The sequence below is a fragment of the Myiozetetes cayanensis genome, unplaced genomic scaffold (assembly GCF_022539395.1).
Source record: "Myiozetetes cayanensis isolate MyiCay16 unplaced genomic scaffold, myiCay2020 scf1, whole genome shotgun sequence".
Classification (NCBI taxonomy): Eukaryota; Metazoa; Chordata; class Aves; order Passeriformes; family Tyrannidae; genus Myiozetetes; species Myiozetetes cayanensis.
The window spans coordinates 72254733-72272700 of record NW_026086604.1 but is presented as its reverse complement, the minus strand read 5'-3'; the positions used below and the strand labels follow the sequence as shown (position 1 = coordinate 72272700).

At 40.0% G+C, this 17968-nt stretch overlaps 1 protein-coding gene across 7 annotated transcripts in view; it reads left to right on the top strand.

Moving 5' to 3' along the window:
* The first annotated feature begins 1117 nt into the window (after positions 1–1117).
* Positions 1118–17968, top strand: part of CTNND2 (catenin delta 2) — a 629651-nt gene continuing 612800 nt past the window's right edge. For 3 of the 7 annotated variants that reach the window (XM_050328047.1, XM_050328015.1, XM_050327986.1), the window contains exon 1: positions 1131–1289. In XM_050328047.1, the coding sequence (XP_050184004.1) occupies positions 1253–1289 (37 nt within the window). In that variant the 5' untranslated portion in view covers positions 1131–1252. Of the gene's footprint in view, positions 1290–17968 lie in introns of all 7 variants that reach the window. The other 4 variants (XM_050328005.1, XM_050328001.1, XM_050328022.1 and 1 more) reach the window with 4 other exon arrangements.

Genomic DNA, 17968 nt, shown 5'->3' with positions numbered 1-17968 from the left:
CCCTGCGGGGCAGGTGCTGCAACAAATGACCAGCTCTGGGCGCTGCCCTGGCGCCTCGGTCGACTCTGTGGCTGTCCCTATTGCCGCGCTGATGCTCAGCCTGCTGTAAGCGGGAATTAGCAGTAGTTACCCCGGGCGACAACACCCAAAAATTGGAGGTTTTGCTCAGGTACCAAAACTCTGCGAGGCGAGTTGAAAGGAGCCCTGGAGTGGCAACTTTCAGGTGAGTGCTGCAACTGCATTCCACACAAGTTTCTCAGCGAAGAGTTAAGGGTGCACAGGAGTAAAACATGACTTCCATATTCCTTACCCTCTCTGCTCGCAAGAAGACTTCTGAAAACATGGAAGATTTCCCACCTAGGTTTCCCAAGGATGGGAAGAGAGAACCGAAGAAACGCGAGCCAGGAAACGAGCTCTTGCTTCCCTGTTGCTGTCACCCTTTTGGATGGCAGAGCTCAAGTTCCCAACCCATGACGGCAGGAGCCGCGGTGACTGCCGAAGGGCTGCTCCACACCTGCGCCCGCCGCCCCGCCTCCCCCTTCCCCAGTAAATCAGAGCCCCCGGCCGCGGGGTGCTGGGGGAATACGGGGACGCGCCCCTCTGCTGAGACACTGAGGGGGACCTGGCCCGGCCCTACCTCGGCCCCGCCCGGCACGGGCGGTGGCGCCTCATCGGGAGCGGGTCCGCCCGTCCCTCTCTCTCCCCCCCTCCCAGCGCCGGCTGCTCGGCCGCGGCGGGCGCGCTCCTGCTGGGGAGGGGACGGGCAGGGAGGGGCGGAGGCAGGCGGGAGGGAGGGAGGCAGGGCGGGCGGGAGCGCGGCGGCGGCAGATGCTGCGGCGGCGGCGGCTGTGTCTCCTTCGGCCACATCCCGCGGCCGGTGCGCCCGCCCGGCGCGCTGCGCTACGGCGCCGCCGCGCAGCCTGCCCCAGCCGCCGCCGCCGCAGCGGCCCCGCGCCTCGCCCCAGCGGCGGGGCGGTGGATGCCGAGCCCTCCTCGCCCCGGCAGCCCCCGGGCAGCTGTCCTGCGGCCGAGACCCGCGGAGCCGGACCGGCGCGCTCGCACGGACACGGGGACGCACGGGCGCACAGGGGCACACACGCACGCTCGGGGTGCGGAGGGGGCAAGCCGAAGATGCTGCAGCTGGGCAAGGTCAGGACCTTGCGGTGAAGCCCGGGGCCGTCGCTCGCCCCCCCCCTTTCCCCCCTTTCCTCCTTGCCTAACGGACTGAGGATTTGCTCTTGGGTTTTGGTATATGTTTGGAAGCAAGCAGGCTGAATCGGCGCCGATCGGTGAGTACGACAGGCATCGTAATGGTGCCAGGTACTCTCCCCCCTCTCCCCCCCCCCCCCTTCCTGCTTGCGTGATGTTTCTTTTTGGTGTGCGGTCCTGCGCTGCTCCCCTCGCCGAGGCAGCCGGGCTGGGTTGGGCTGCAAGGAGCAGTGTTTGTGCCTTCAGCCGAGAGGTAACAAAGTGCGTTATTTCCCCATGGTTCTTCCTCCCGCGCCTCCCCCCCTCCATCGCTTTCCTCCCTTTCTTTCTACGTTAGTCGTTGCTTATGTAGGGCATCCGCGGCACGGTGTCTCCCGACGCCCTGCACTAATGTGCTCGTTACGGCAGTGAAGTCATGGGCCGGGGAGGAGGAGGAGGAGGAAGAAGAAGAAGAAGGAGCCCGGGGACCCGCTGGCGGGGGCAGCGCCCGGCCCTGCGCGGAGCCCGGGCCCTGGGGCGGCTCCGAGCGGCGGCTGCTGCGCGGTTCTGTGTGTCTGTGCTACATGTGTATGTGTATCTGTGTGTGTGCGCGGAGGGGTGTGTGTTCTTCCTTTGAAGCCACCGTCTGCGAAATCCTGCGCTCGAGGAGCGGGCGGAGGGGGTGGGGAGAGGAACCGCGATGTGCGCTGTGATGTTTCGTTGATCTATATTTAATGGCTGAAAGGAGAGATGCTTTTCTTTCCTTTACCCTTACCTTACTCTTATTCTGGTATGTAATGTACTTGCATTGATCGGCCAAAGCGTAGTTTCAGCTGAATCAAGTCACCACAGAGGAAGGAGGTGCAGTGTCACAGGCGGTACATGTAATACTCAAATTCATCTGGCCAGGGATCTTGGAGAAAAATGAGAAAAACCCTGAAGAGGGATAATTTTAGAAACCATGTTAAATATACCCTGGAGGGATTGGAAGCACGAATACATGGGAGAGTGTAATACAGTATCTCGTGCAGATACATTTTCTTATACTTTGTTAGAGTGTGCTTTGTTTGGATTCAGGGTGTCATGGTTAACCCCATGCATTACAGGAAAAAATATCCAAAACTTGATGAAATATTTAGAAATGAAGAGGTCCCTTTATTGAACAGCCAGTTCTTAACTTCTTTGGCTGTAGTAATTCATATTTGTGCCCCTTAAAATATGTATGCCTTTTTATTGGCAATAACAACCAAAGTAAAAACTTCACATTGCAGGTTTGTTTTCTAAGTCTATATAGGTAGCCTGTATGTAAAGTGAAAACAGTGAGTCAGCCTGAGCTGTGGTTCACAACAAACCTCTCCATAAGGTACGTCAAGGCTTACGTACCTCAAGATAGAGAGAGGACAACCCAGAAATATAGGGAGTTTACGTAAGTCTGTTGTGGCTTTTCCAAAATCAAGACAGGAAAAAAAATCTTTGTCATCCTGTATTTAAGGATATATTCATCCTGTCTTAAAAAATAAACTGATTATATAACTCATAGGCTGGGTTGATAATTTTCAGACAGCCTGCTTAGTTGGTCAGTGTATAAATGACATGGCATGAAGGGGTTAAGGGCAGGTCTCTGGAAAAAGCTGCTGCATATCCTACTAGTGGGCCTCTGAGAGTCAAGTGGCTTTTTTATGAGCCTATTTGCCTTTACACAGGTTATCTGGGGAGGAGCCCCAACCTTAAATCCAAACCACCTAGGAAGGCTGTGATATTTAAGCAAAACATTATGCGATGTTCAGATACCCTCGTAATACTGTTTCTGAGCCAAGTTGGTGAAGCTGCCTTTCTTCAATCTGTGAATGACTTGACCCTTTGGGAGCCTTGACTGACTATCAGTCTCTGTCCTGCAAAACTGCGGAGAACTTGTGATTGATCATCGACGTTAATGAGAAGTAGATTAATAGCTCAGGACTAGGTTGAATGTGATTATGTTAAATGTTGTAGTTCCGAAACAGGAGATAGCATCTTGATCACGTTGCTCAGAGATGGTTTTTGCAGTCTGTTACATAAGAGAGGCTTGGGAAAAAAAGGGAGTTGCGGACTGTGCTGTGTATACGTACCAAAGGAAATACCCCTCACACCTGCTGGTAGGAAGCAAAGTATTTATTTCTGAATATCAGTTGTATGACTTTTTGTGGATTGCAAGAAAGATAGTTTTGGGAGAGAACTCCAGCTATAGTAGTGCTCAAGTTCTGGTTGTCAGGTACCTTAATAGATGTTAAAAGCAATAAATAGCTCATTGGTGACACAAGTTTGTGACTTTTGCTGTGGGTTTTTTTGGATAAGGATACTAAAAAAAATTCATCCTCACATAATGAACTCTGACAGGCAGCTGCACAAAATAGAAATAGTAGCAACTAAAAAAACAAGATGTTTGCATAATTTTGATTTGCATAATTTACCTTTGCTGATGGATGGTATCAATTTAATGGCTGTGGTTCAATGTTGTTTCTCAAGACACGTGTAAAATCAACTTATGCTACAAAGGAAGTGCCAATGCAGTTTATTTTAAGGGTTTTAAGAAATGCATTTTTAGGTAGGGCTGTAAATTGGCATGTAAATGGAGCAGCTAACAGAATCAGCAGAACTCATGAGTGTTAAATTTTGCACTAAATTTCCGATACACTCTCTATTTCATGGTTCAGTGTGATATGATTTTAGAGCTGATCACTTATGGAAATACCAGCCTATCTTTGTTAGGATTTCAAGCATATGTTTCTGTCCTAGAAGTAACTGTTTTCAGAAGTATCAGCAAGAAAAGGAAAATGCATTATTACAGTACTCTTCACTTAAATAAGGACCTGTGCTTTTGATGCTTATTGATTGTGCTTGTAAGTCATGAAGAGTTTGAGATTTGAAGCTGAGGTTTAACAAAAATGAAAATGATTGTATTTCCCTTTGAAGGTCTCAGTAAGATCTTGTTACAGGATGAATTGTGGATGCTTATTTAACTGTGCAGTATTAAATTTAGTAGTATAGTTATTAATAACATACGAGCAAGCAATAAACTTTAATGGAGGCAGCATTTTTAAATACAGTGAATTTATTTTTTAAGTGTCAGAATGACTCTCAAATAGGACTAAACCACATTTGCTCTTAAGGAATTGTTTTTGTCATGACAAAAGACATTACACTATGGAATGCATTATTTTTCTGACCTTTGTTTTTTATGGGTGCATGATGGGAAAAGTAATTTCTTTCATGTGAATAAGAAGTCTCCATGCAGTACAGGAGTGCAATCCTCTGCTCATGCACTGCAGAACCACATGACCCTTTGGCTAATGGCTCCTTTGTAGTTAGGCTCACTTGGAAAGAAGTCTGAATGCAGCATGACACACTGAAACAATTTGTTCTATCCCCTTGGGATGGGCTAACTTTGTGTCACAAATGGGTTGTAAAAGCAGATTGCCTGACCAGATTCTCTGGCACTATGCTGGACAAAATTTAAGTTCAATAATATTGAAAAGGAAATATGGTATCTGTTTTTATGTAAACCAATTACCATGTGAATAGATATTATTTTTTTTCTTGTATTAACTGCCAGTTCAGTGTAAAACTGAGAAACATAGAAACATCTCATTATCTATGAGAGCAAGTTTAATATTTGTTTAAATTACTCTTGGCATGTTAACTTCTAGTGCATCCTACTGCCTCTTAATCTGCCTATTCTACTTTACAAAATTCAGTTATACTAATAAGCAATAACTTCAAGACACATCAGCATGGAGGAGTATGTATTATCTTGTCTTTTTGGTCACTGCGTATTTTACTGCAGTTTCGAAAAAAAACAAAGCCTCAAACAGGCTTGTAATGAAATTCTAAAACTTCGTGCTTCCCAAAGCTGCCAAGGGGTGATAACTTTATAAAATTCGTATATAAAATAACCATGTTTGATGTTGCATTTTATTGTGGTTTATTGCATTAGTCGTAATAATTCTACTATATAACAAACCATTATTTTCTGATTGTTTTAATTCATTTTAAGAAGCCACAAATATGGAGATCTTGAATAGTAACATCCAAAATCAAGAACATCTGAGACCCAGAGGGGCTTTACATTCTCTAGGGGAAGAACTCGCCTTTTTCCCTCCTATTTTTCCTACATTTTCTTCTCCCACTCCTTTTTTTATTTTGTTTTTGCCAACTTTGCAATTGATTTCTTTATCTCCCAAAAATATTCACAGTACAGTAATTTCCTTTTGGTCAAGAAAAATATTTTTGGAAACTGACAGTAAAACTTGGATTTGTCTGCTTAGTGTAACATAAAAGTATTCTTTTATAAACCATGGCTAGATTCTTGTGTTCTAACACAGTTGTTTTTCAGCTAAGTAGCACCAAAATATCCCTTTAAGTTTGAATTTTTGAAGGGAACCAAATGAAATAAACAGGTAGTGTAAACAGGTATTCTGATGTGATTCTTAATTGTTTTAAATCCACTGGATAAAACTTAGCTCTTACACACTCATTTATATTAGATTAATTTCTTTCAGATTACTAAGATGTTTGAGAAAATAATTTTAAATAAGATTCAATGTCGTGGTAGAAAATTGCTGTACCTTTTAGCTCCACTAGGATTACTAAGGGTTGTAATCTGCATCCTGTGAAGGTATAATATGCCTTCCATCAGAACCAGCAAGCAGTTTGAGAGGGTGACTGAAAAGGAGCATCTCAGAGGTAACTCAAGGCTTTAGTTTCAGGGTAGTTTCCCACTTCCCAAGAGAGCACTTCTACAGTTTTTGAAGGTGGAAAGCAAGAAAGCATGCACTGAATGTTGAAAACAGAACATGTGAATCTTACAGTCTTTCTTTACAATTTTCCACCAAAATACTGAAATTCATGAATGTGTGTATTTTTGGAACACTAGCTGATCTAGAGATGTTTTTGTTGCTTTTGTTTGTTTGGTTGGTTTTTTTAATATATACATTATTTTAGATTTATGTGAGCAAAGAAACTAACTTTTCTGAAGATGACATACATGAATCAAATCCTGGCATCCTGGTGTTGTCCTAATGTTGTAGTTGGCTGGTGTCCTAGTTACAGGGGCTGGGACCAGTTTATCACTATGCGGGTATAACCAAAACTCTGTATTCTATGCTCTCTATGTCATTTCTGATGGACTGTTAATAATGGATCATTTGCAGCAGCTGCCTAGGGCACGACTGACACCTCAGGCTACAAGCTGGGTGTTAAAGAAACTCTTGGAGGGGTGTTTCTTTGTCTTCACACTAATAACTGTGATAACAGCTGTGATAACTCCCTTCTGGGGAGGCATTAGCACCTTCTCACACAGCCTGAGGGGGCATTTCTGCTAGTGGGCCATACTGGAGTGGCATAATAGGCAGCTGCAACCACCTAGACCATCAAAGACTCCAAAAATATCCCATAACTCAGAGAGTTGATTCACCCATTGTGAAACTCCCCGCCCTGGGCGAGGTACTGGGCATTACCACCCGAACCCGATCACATATAATCTTGGGGTCTTGGGACTTCTGGTACCACTCCTCAGATCCAGAGGAGGACCAGAATTTTAACAGGACTGCGACTGCCACTCTCAACAAGACTGAGATCATTACTTCAACAGGACTGCGACCATCACCCAGACCAACAGGTTTTCCTTTCCTTTTACTTTACACCTAGGGGCACCACGGTGTGCTCAGCACAGGGGCCAACCGAACACTGTTCTGTTCTTGTCCCACGGTGCTGGGTTTGGGGGGGGGTGGAAACCAGTTTTTCTCTGTATAATTGCATTTATTGTCATCTTTTTTTTTTTAGTAAATTGTAACTCTGATTTATAATCTCTCTTGAGTTGGGTTCATTTTTCCCACGGGTTTGCTTCTAAACCAGCACAGCTGGGTATTAATCAGGTTTATTTGAAAGCAGGTTGTTCTTGTCCCAGTCAAATTTGCTTGTTCAAAAGTAATCGTTCTTCTTGCCAAGAGGTTGACTGTTGCTTTACCTATTTGGCATATGGGAAGGCAAAAGCTTTTTCATGCTCTATTTTTTTTTTTTCCATGAAAACTGTCATGACATTACATATGGGTGTTCATATTCAGGGAAAAGCAGAGCGAGAAGGCAGAAGGCTATGTCAGAGAATGGTTATCTAAGGAAAAAACAGCTTAAAAGTTTTCAGCAATGGAAATGGCTCGAGGGTAGACATGGAAACCCTGTCTGGACAAACCTTTTACTTGTTGTCCTGTATCCCAGAATCTGTAGAGTAACTGAGGTTTTTTTCTTTAAATAAGCGGATACCTGAAGATATTCCTAACACCATCACTTTCTCACATTTATTACACCAACTAAACTTCAGGATATCTTTTGAATGTGCCTAATTTCTGAATAGTGTGATACTGTAATAAGTGAGAATCTATGTGATCTAGAAACTGAACTCTCACAGAAAGTTGGAGCTGGGCTGCTAAACTGTTTAGGTACTAAATACAGAGTGGTATATCTAGTGAATTCTTACAAATCAAAAAAATCTAGGTCAGTCTGAGCATTTTGACAAATTTTAACAATATGATTAGTCATATTTGATACTTTTTGAATATTTCCAATGAAGTACCTGTATTCTTGATCACCACATGATGGTAACCTGAACCTTCAGTTCTGTGCCTAACCTCGTCTGACCTAGTGTGCTTAAAAATGCAGTGACTAGAACAAAAAAGATCTGAGTGTTTTAAAAAGTTTATGTTTTAATGAAGGACGTTGACAGTAATTGATGAATTGCATAATTCTTGCTGCAAATGGTTTTAAAGCTTGAGTTACAAGAATAATGTGATTTTTAGATGCGGATTTCCACTGCAGTGCTGATGTATGTCATCTGGTGGTACAGGGGAAAACGTGGAAGTGTAATAGTGCATCTCTTCTTTATAAGTGTCAAAAATATAGGAGGCATAATACATTCTCAAAATTTTCAATACAGTTAAAACAAGAGAAGACAGTTGGCTTCTGTTTTCTTTATTTCTGTCATTTAACTGCATTAAACTTACCCACAGGAAGATTTGGAGTAACAGGGTTGGAAGTTCTGTCCTGCTTAGGGATCACCAGGTTAATTCCCAAATACCTCAGCTATGTCTATGTGATTTTCAGAAGGTAAAGTTTGGTACATTCTGGGAAAAATTGTGTTTGTAATCTTCCACAGACGTCAAGGATTAACTGCTACACATACATTCATTTTATTGATGACTTACAGCATTCTGTAGTTGAATGCATAGGAGGTAGACAGTACAATTCCTCTTTTTCTACCATATAAACATGATGGTCCCTTAAAGATTTTATAGGTTCACTGGTATGTATTTTTGGTTGAAAGTGTTTCTGACAAGATTGGCAGCTTATTGCACTTATTTTTCACTTCTGACTTCTATTGCCTTTACCAAGAACAAGTAAATTATTACAGAGCCTCAAGAGTCTTGGAGAACTCTGACTTAAATCTCTTCTAAGAAGAATGGGCAGGTTGAGCTTAATTAGAAACATGCATGTCTAATCAAAGGGTAAATTTGGAATAGCAAGTTTTAAGAACTGGCATTAAAAGCAGAGTCATGATACCAAAAAAATCTTTTTCATATGAGTGGGAGCATTGAACATAAGGCATAGTATACCTCTGAAGGCTAATGCGGTATTCTGATAAGCGATTGTTTAATACCTTCAAGTAAATAGGGCTTCCTAATATGTGTCATTACATAGCTCCTTCAGTAAGAACAAATTCCAAAGCATGCATTTCTCGGTCAAATTATGGAAGTTCGTTAGCCTCTGAATGTTTCCACTGGGATCCTGTGCACTTAATTCTCAATGCTGACTCTCATAATGAGCACCCAAAGGATGGATAATACTCCTCATTTCAGAAAGGAACAAACATTTCTGTGTATCTTATGTAGCATAGATCTGTGCAGCAATTACTTTATGTGGATGGAAGGGAAAGCTATAGTGTGAAACATAACTTTTATATCTCTTCTTTGCCTATTTTGAGGTTGACTTTTGATTAGTTGTCTTAAAGGTTCCCTCTCCATAAATACCTTTTAATTAAAAGTAGCAAAGATTAATCAGCTTTGTAATTCTTAGTTTTCTATCCCTAAGTCTCGGAAGTAAAGTTCTTGTTTAGGTCTTGCTGGTTTTGTGGGTTTTTTGGGGGGGTTTGGTGGTGTTTTTTTTTTTTTTTTTTTTTTTTTTTGTTTTGGTTTTTTGTTGTTGTTTTTGTTTGTTTGTTTTTGTTTGTGGTTTTTTTGCCAGTCTAAAGAGATGTGAATTTTTGATAGTGAGTAATAAATATTTCTTGTATTTCATGTGTATTAGTGTAACAATATTACAATATTTGGACTGAGCAGAGGAGACATCTGTTTTTGACTGGTAAAAATAAAATTCCAGGCTTTGATCATGTTTTATGCCTTCGGTTTAGCTTACAGTGGATAAAACTTTGCACAGATAAGTAAAGCAATTTTGTTTGATCCACAAAATAAGTGAGATGCTGGTTACAGCAGACCAAAAAAAAGCTGGGTAGGAAGTTGGGAACAGGGAGAATTGGAAGGCACAATTGCTATATTGTAATGAATAGGAAAATGCTAATTCAATCTTTTAGCGTAGGTAGTTGGTTCAATCTGATTTCTAGCAAATACTCTTAGAAGTGCATTTTTAGAAGTGTTTTATTTACAAAAGCGCATCAGTTCTAACAGGACATCTTGCACAGATAAGCAATACACAATTTAAACATGTTTAAGAAATGCATGCATGCATATATTCTACTTGCACACTATAAACCAGTATGAAATTAGTTGCACCTGTGTCAAACGTTAAAATTCCTCTGTTGTATGTATGATACTTAACGTGCATATTAAGCTCAAAAGCAATGTAATTTTATATTCTCCACCTGGCAAAATTGAATTGTACTCTTACTGAATTTGGTAACAGAAATCAAACTGTGAGATGCTGGTTACAGCAGACCAAAAAAAAGCTGGGTAGGAAGTTGGGAACAGGGAGAAAGACTGGAAGGCACAATTGCTATATTGTAATGAATAGGAAAATGCTAATTCAATCTTTTAGCATAGGTAGTTGGTCCAATCTGATTTCTAGCAAATACTCTTAGAAGTGCATTTTTAGAAGTGTTTTATTTACAAAAGTGCATCAGTTCTAACAAGACATCTTGCACAGATAAGCAATACACAATTTAAACATGTTTAAGAAATGCATGCATGCATATATTCTACTTGCATACTATAAACCAGTATGAAATTAGTTGCACCTGTGTCAAACGTTAAAATTCCTCTGTTGTATGTATGATACTTAACGTGCATATTAAGCTCAAAAGCAATGTAATTTTATATTCTCCACCTGGCAAAATTGAATTGTACTCTTACTGAATTTGGTAACAGAAATCAAACTGATTCAATGGGAGACCTGTGTTTTACTAGATGTACCTTAGTAAAAGTTTTTTTTTTTTTGTTCATTCAGCCTTCTTTCACTTGACTCTTTAGTAGTTCCATGTTTGTCATGAAACAGTTGTGATTTTTTTTTTTTATGGTTGGTTCGGTTTGTTTTTGTTTTCTTCTTGTTTATTTGGTTTTTAAAAAAGTACAGGTATTACAGTGTTATCATAAAACAGGCACAACATCTGGCTGTTAAGTACTACATCTCAGTAGTAGTTAATATTTTTTATACTGTTTGGTCAATATATGAGCTGTAGAGGGAGGGGGGAATGGTGGAGGAGTGGGAAACAGAAGGAAAAAAAATCAGAATACTAGTTTGTTTAGCTAACTTATCTTATTGACATATCCTTCCTGACCTGTAAAACAGTATAGTTCTGGAAGTATAAAGTTTGTTTACCTGATACTGTAGTGTGCTTGTCATCAAATGGGATTGCTCTCTAGGAAGTTGTATAGACCTCTAAAACAAGTAACTGAGTTTTTAAATTCACTTTTTCATAATGTATTTAGCATGCCTACAGTAAAATTTCAGGTTTGTAAAAAAGAAGCAAGGACTCCTGATTTTTGAAGGGCTTAATATTCTTATAATAACCTTTTAAGTATCCATGCTTTTCAAATACTTTTCTAATAAATCTTTATATGTAAATATGGTCTTTTAATTCAATTTGGGTTTAACAAGTACATAGTATTAGCGTGTGGCCAAAAATAAAATTTGTCATATTTTTGTTTGAGTGTCTAATTTGTATATATTATGCAATATGTTCATATTTTTGCTTAACAAAAGAGAATGAGTAGCTGGTATGAAAAAGATGAGTTGGCCAGGAGGAATGGCACAGATGGAAAAGTGATGCTCTCCTGAAATGCAGATGTATAGCTGTCCTTCAGAAATAAACTTTGTATCTAAAATCTGGTATTATGAAATAAATCATAAGTCTTTAACCCTTTCCTGTAAACAACTGTAAGCTACACATTTAAGGGAATGGGATACTAAAATAAAATTATTTTAGCTATCCTCAAACTCTACTGAAGTAGTAGAAGATTTATTGCAGTGATGCTGCCTCCTTTAGCTGATCTGAAACCAAACACATCTCAGCTTATACCATTCCAACAGGCAAGGTTCTTAATGAATTATACAGGCAAGCTGAGGTACTGCCACTACCACTTACTACCAAGGCTGATTTTCCTTCTGAATGGGAGCATCTACTGAAAACTTGTACCACATTTCTATATAGACATTTCTACCTTGATGTGTGTTCCCCCACCTTGATAGAGAACCTGAAGTGTCTGTTTCTCTTATACCATCTACTTAGTTTGATTCTACCATAACTGTTACTAAGTACTGTAGTCTTCTTGTTTCACTGTGAGAAAACAAATATTTTTTTCCTTAAAAAAAAGTGAAGAACTTCATCTAGCCTGAGTTTCAGGTGGCTACCAGACTTCCTAACAAAATTATAGAAATTTACAAACTTCAAATTCCCTCTCATTTTTATTTTCAACTTTTATTTGAATAGCAATATCCCACATATTAATATATGTACATTCAAGAAACATACAGAAGAATGGGTATTCCCAAATGTGTTCTTAGCATCCAAAGCTTGCACTTCTATCCTTAATCTGTGAAAGGAAAGACTTAGAGACTTGTGATTGATTTCATAATACCAGGTTTTAGATACAAAGTGTATTTTAGAGGCACAGCTCTACATCTGCATTTTACAGGAACAGTTGAAGAAAGGAAGGCCAGCAAAAAGCTTTTTCTTCTTTGCACATGAATCACTCTAGATCTTCTTCAAAAAGGTGACTTAACTTGCTGAATGAATTTATAGAACATTGTGTGGTGTTTCTGATGCTTTAATCTTCACATTTTTCATAAATGTGTAGAAGAGAAGAATAAAAAGGGACTTGCAATTTGTAAGCATTTATACACCCAAAACTTCTGAAGATATATACAGAGTTTTTAGTAATACCTAAATATGACATTCAGATATTACCCAAATCATAACAGACATGTAAAGCAGTATATGTCTCTTAATTGTTTATTTCTGTCAGGCAGTCTTCCTCTTTTGTACAGATTTTTTTATTCAGTTGTCCTGAAGCAATCATTAATGGCTTAAATAAAATAGCATGGAAATTGCTGTGGGGTTTTGAATTCTGTTCTTGGTTTTTTTGGGTTTTTTTTGGTTTTTTTTTTAAGAATTACCTTAAACAGCTGGGATCTCTCCTGGTCTTTGACAGAATGCAAGTGCTATCACTTGTTAACAGTGTGCATGTGTTGTATATTGCATTCTTCTACAGTTATGATACTATTTTATAGCTGAAATAATTTTATGGTGCAAAAAGGCGTTTTCAAGGAGCTGAAGCTGCTGCCTCTAGATGTAGGCTAGCTCATAGGGGAAGCCTCATGAAACTCCTTCAGTCAACCTGTTTGCAGCTGTTGTTTCAAAATTTCCTACCATTCTACTCACATGAAATCAAACTTCTCGGTGTTTTAAGTGGAAGTGTATTTGCTGCTTATTGATACTGAATTTCAGTAGGCTAATTTTGTTATGGAACTAGACCTAAGTTACAACAGGACCTTGAAGCTAGTTGTAAATATACCAGTGTTTCCCACACTGAAATACAGAGTGAGCTCAACAGCTCTGAGTTGATCTGTGACCCTTTACAAGCAGTGGCAAACAGAACCACAGTCCAGACTGCGCTGTAGCAGTCTGCCTGTGAGTGGCATATAACCAATTCCGTCCCAGGGCGCATTTAGAAAATTGCGTGCAGTAGGTTCATTAACTGTACCATGTATGAAAGACCATATGCAAGAATGCAGATGGAGGAACAGACTGGAATCATCTAAGCAATCAAACATAGTGGTGGCTTTTTATTTGGTACTACATGAGTGTTTTGACAACCATACTTTGATCGCAACCCTGTTGAACTTGTGCTGTCCAAAACATACTCACAGATGGTCCTTGTGCTGAAAAGTTCAAAAACCTATTTAACAGAACTGCTGAAGGAAAAACAAGTCAAGAGAGGTTTAAAACAGGTCAGGAACAAGCATGAAAATAGGATCCTGGTTTCTTATGAACTCTGTCTCCTAGAACATATAAGCCTTTCCATGTTGCTTAAGCAAATATCTAGTCTCTTGTTACACTGCTCTCAGTGCATGGGTGGCATAAAACTTAACTTTTGTCTGACTTCATCCAACATTTTCCAAAGTTGTTAACAATATGTTTTATGTGATGTAAGAGTTGTTGGTTTTTTTGTGTTTTGTTTTGTTGTTTTTTTTTTCCAAAAATAGGAGATGTCGTTCTGAGATTCTGTCACGTCTTTAAGAAAATGAAAACAAGTAAAAAGACAGTCATTTGAAGGAGTATAAAGGGGGGTGGGGTAAACTGTATTGGGTCCCTTCTCTGTGAGAATTTTAAAGAACAAAATCAGAACTTGCTTTGGCAAGAATAATGAAGCTGTACAAAGCACCAGTGAATACTCTGCTGCTGGTCCCTTACTACACCATTAATACTACTATGTTAATATAGAATGTGTAAGGAATGTTATTAAACCCATTTATAAGCAAGAGAGTGTTGCTGTTTTTTCATCATGTACTAAGAGAGGACAGACAGCTTCTGTTCCAGCAATGTTGTGGAGCCAATTCCCTTTCAATCTTTTTTTTGTTTCAAGCAAAAAGAAGCAGTCTCAGTGCAGGAAGGTGAGGGACAAATATTTGAAATTCCTATATCCATAGGTTTTTTTCTTGAAACGAGCATCAAGTTGATGTTGAAGTAATTAAAGATTCTTTCAGCAAAATAGTTAGCATAGGTGAGCCCTAGAATGTTTAGACATTCTCTCAACAATTTTTCTCACTTTCAGAAAACGTTAATACTATTCTATTATCTGTTTGTCTAAAAATATCTCAGAGCTTTTAAGATGACTTCTAACAAGTGGTATTTTCTGACATAGTTTTTCTTGACATTCATTTTGTAAGGAGAAATAAACAAACAAAAGACAAAGGAAACAAAAGGAAACAGAAGGGGAAGGGGCCAGGGTGTCCAAGCACTCCAGATTTTGTCCCAGTGGATCAGAAGGTAACTGTAGACTTTTCTTTGCACTTAGTTTATTAGGTAAAGGTTTCCTTTATCACTTCATGTGTTTAAAATAAAATAAAATAGCTCAGCAAATATGGGTGGCAAGAATGTATAATTTTGTGGACATGTTATAGATTATGTTTATTATCCTAGAATAATGTATAGGTAGCAATACAATACACTATCAAAACCATAATTAATGCAATACTAATTTGAAAAAGAAAATTTGTTAAACCTAACAAATTCCATGAAGCATTAGTTACAGCTTTTGTAGCTTCTGCTCTTTCACTTAAAATAATAATTAAAGAAGTTTTGCCGAGCAAAATTAACTTAATTTATTGGAGAAATCTAATTTGCGCAACTCTAATCTGTTTATAAGCTTTTAGTCAGCCTTGATAGTATGTTCTATTGAAATTCACAGTGAATTTTAGAACATCTACCTTGTAATTATTGTAAGTATCACTATCATAAAAGCATGTATATAAGGAGATGTTTTTATACATTTCCATTCCAGGATGTGCTCAAAGCATGTCTTTGTTTTTCTTATCCATTGTTCCTCTAGGTTGTTGGATTACAATCAGCAAAGATTGTGGAGTTAACAAACCACTTACATCTCAAAAGGGTAGATACAGTGTGAATGACAATGGTATTCCCTACAGATATAATTGAAGAGAAAATTCAGTTTAAAATCCTTAGTTTCTGGGAGATACGTTTGTTTGACAGTATGTGTGAATATAAAAGAGTACATTATCTCCTTTATCCATGTTATAGGTAATTTTTTATGTACAGGTGATGGTTAGCCTTTGAATCTTTATTTATTTGTTTATTTTTCTTCTTCCAATAGACTATTCCACAATTTAGTACCCTTCCCTGATGTCACTCAGTCTCCTCTCACAAGCTTTGCTCTAGGCTTTATTACCTCTGTTTTCAGGTACTAGCTACCTTGTTTTTGATGCTGCTTTTTTGGCTGAGTTAGGGCCCAGGCTCTTGTTAGTAACAGAGAACCCGATCTCACTCCTCATCACTGTGGTAATGTGAATTTCTATGGCATCACTTTATCAGTCTGTGACTGTCAAGCAGGATAGTTCTGGTGTGTACTCTGTTATACATATCTGATCAAGTGCTAATAAAAGCTGTTTGGGCTTGAGAGTTAGCTTCTAGACAACAGTATATTTGCTCACTGAAATTTGGAGCAGTTTATACTGATCCTGGCATCTGCCCATCATCTGCATTAAAAATTCTACTTATGTGCTAGTTGTAGGAGATTTAAAGTGTCTAATAATTGTCTTTGAAAGGTCATGGAGATCAAGGGAGATTGCGGAGGACTGGAGGAAAGTGGACATCATTTCTACCTTCAAGAAGGATGGTCTGGGGAACTACAGGCAAGTCAACCTCACCTCAGTCCTTGGGAAGATGGTGAAGCAAATCCTCCTATAAACACTTTCCAAATAGACAAAGGACAGAAAGGTTGTTGGGAGTAGTCTTAACTGATTTATGAAGGAGAAGGCAGACTTAACCAGCCTAATAGCTTCTATGGTGAGATATGATGACCATATTTGGTAAAGGAAGAGCAACAATTGTCATTTATTATCACTTTATTGGAGATTTTTGACAGTCTCCCATAACCTACTCATAGACAAGCTCCTAAAGTATGGATGAGATAAATGAACAGTGGCATGGACTGAAAACTCAGAACTGATGGGCTCAAGGGTTGTCATCAGCAATATGAAATCCAGCTGGAGGCCAGGCACTAACAGCATACCCCAGGGGTTGCTGAGGTGCCTTGTATTGTTGAATATCTTTGTTCCTGATCTCAGTAATGGGACACTCAGCAGCTGTGCAGATGATACAAACTTGGAGGAGCGACTGATGGACCAAAGGATTGTGCTACCATTCAGAAACAAGCTGCCAGGTTGGAGAAAAGAGCTGACAGGAACATTGTGACGTTCAAAGTGCCAAGTTTTGCACCTGGGTTTGTTGCACTTCTTGCACCAGTAAATGCTGGGGCCAACAGGGTGGAAAGCTGCTTTGCAGAGAAGGATCTGAAGTTCCTGGTGGACAAGCTGAACATGAGGCAGCAGTGTGTTCCCATGGCAGAGAATTCCGGACAGCTGCTTGAGCTGCAGAGGAAAGTGACTCTTCCATTCTATGCAGTACTGATGAAGCCACCTCTGGACAACTGTGCGCAGTTCTGCTGCATTTCTAGATAATTCACAGCTATTCTTTGACTTATGGTTTGACATCTGCATTGTCTCAAAGAAATTCAGATATTAGTGGACTACACTGTCAGTTTAACTGTTACTGAATATTGAACAAGGAACAAGGTTTTAAGCTGCGAATGGAAGCCATTTGGGACTAAGGAGGAGCCTTTGGTGTGGGCCTCGTGTGTTTCCACTGGCTTTTGACACTGTAGACAACTGGTTTGTGGGAGTCTGTGTGTGGTCTTCAGATTGTACATTGAATGTGGTGGTTATCCCAAGGGTGCTTGCATTAGTTACTGCGGCTTTTCCATCATGAAGTTTCTTGTCAGGCAGATGCAAGGGGATACTCTGATGCTGCCTGAAGACTTAGACATCACAAGATGTAAAGGAAAAAGCTTTGCATGATTTCTAGTACTGCCCAAATGCCTGCAGTAAGGGTGTCTGTGCAACACCATTCAGCTTTGCCTGAGTCTGCCTCTTCTACATTCAAGAGCTAGTCTCCTGAAATTCAGAATTCACAGTAGCTAGAGCTGGATCCCTGGGGAGCCATCATCAGGATATTTTGAGAGTCTCATTACAGTTTGCTCTGAAGCAGATGCTGTATGATTTTGTTAGCAATTGGTCTTCATTTCATTTCGCCAGTCACTGATACAGAAGTCTAATTCAAATAAAGTGATGCGTATGTCTCAAATTAGTCTGATACTGGAACTGGAGAAGTATATGTACAGAATCACAGGATATGCTGAGTTGAAAGGCACCCATCAGGATCATTGAGTCCATCACCTGGCCCTGTGCAGGACTCCCCAAGAATGACACCACATGCCTGAGAGCATTGTCTGAATGCTTCTTAGACAGGTATTATACTGTGACCACTTCCCTGGGGAGCCTGTTCCAGTGTACAACCACCTTCAGGGTGAAGAACCTTTTTCTACTACCCAACTTAAACCTCCTTTGACTCAGTTTCATGCCATTTCCTCTTATCTGTCACTGGTCACGAGAGAGAAGAGATCAACACCTGCCTCTCTGCTTCCACTCGTAAGGATGTTGAGGA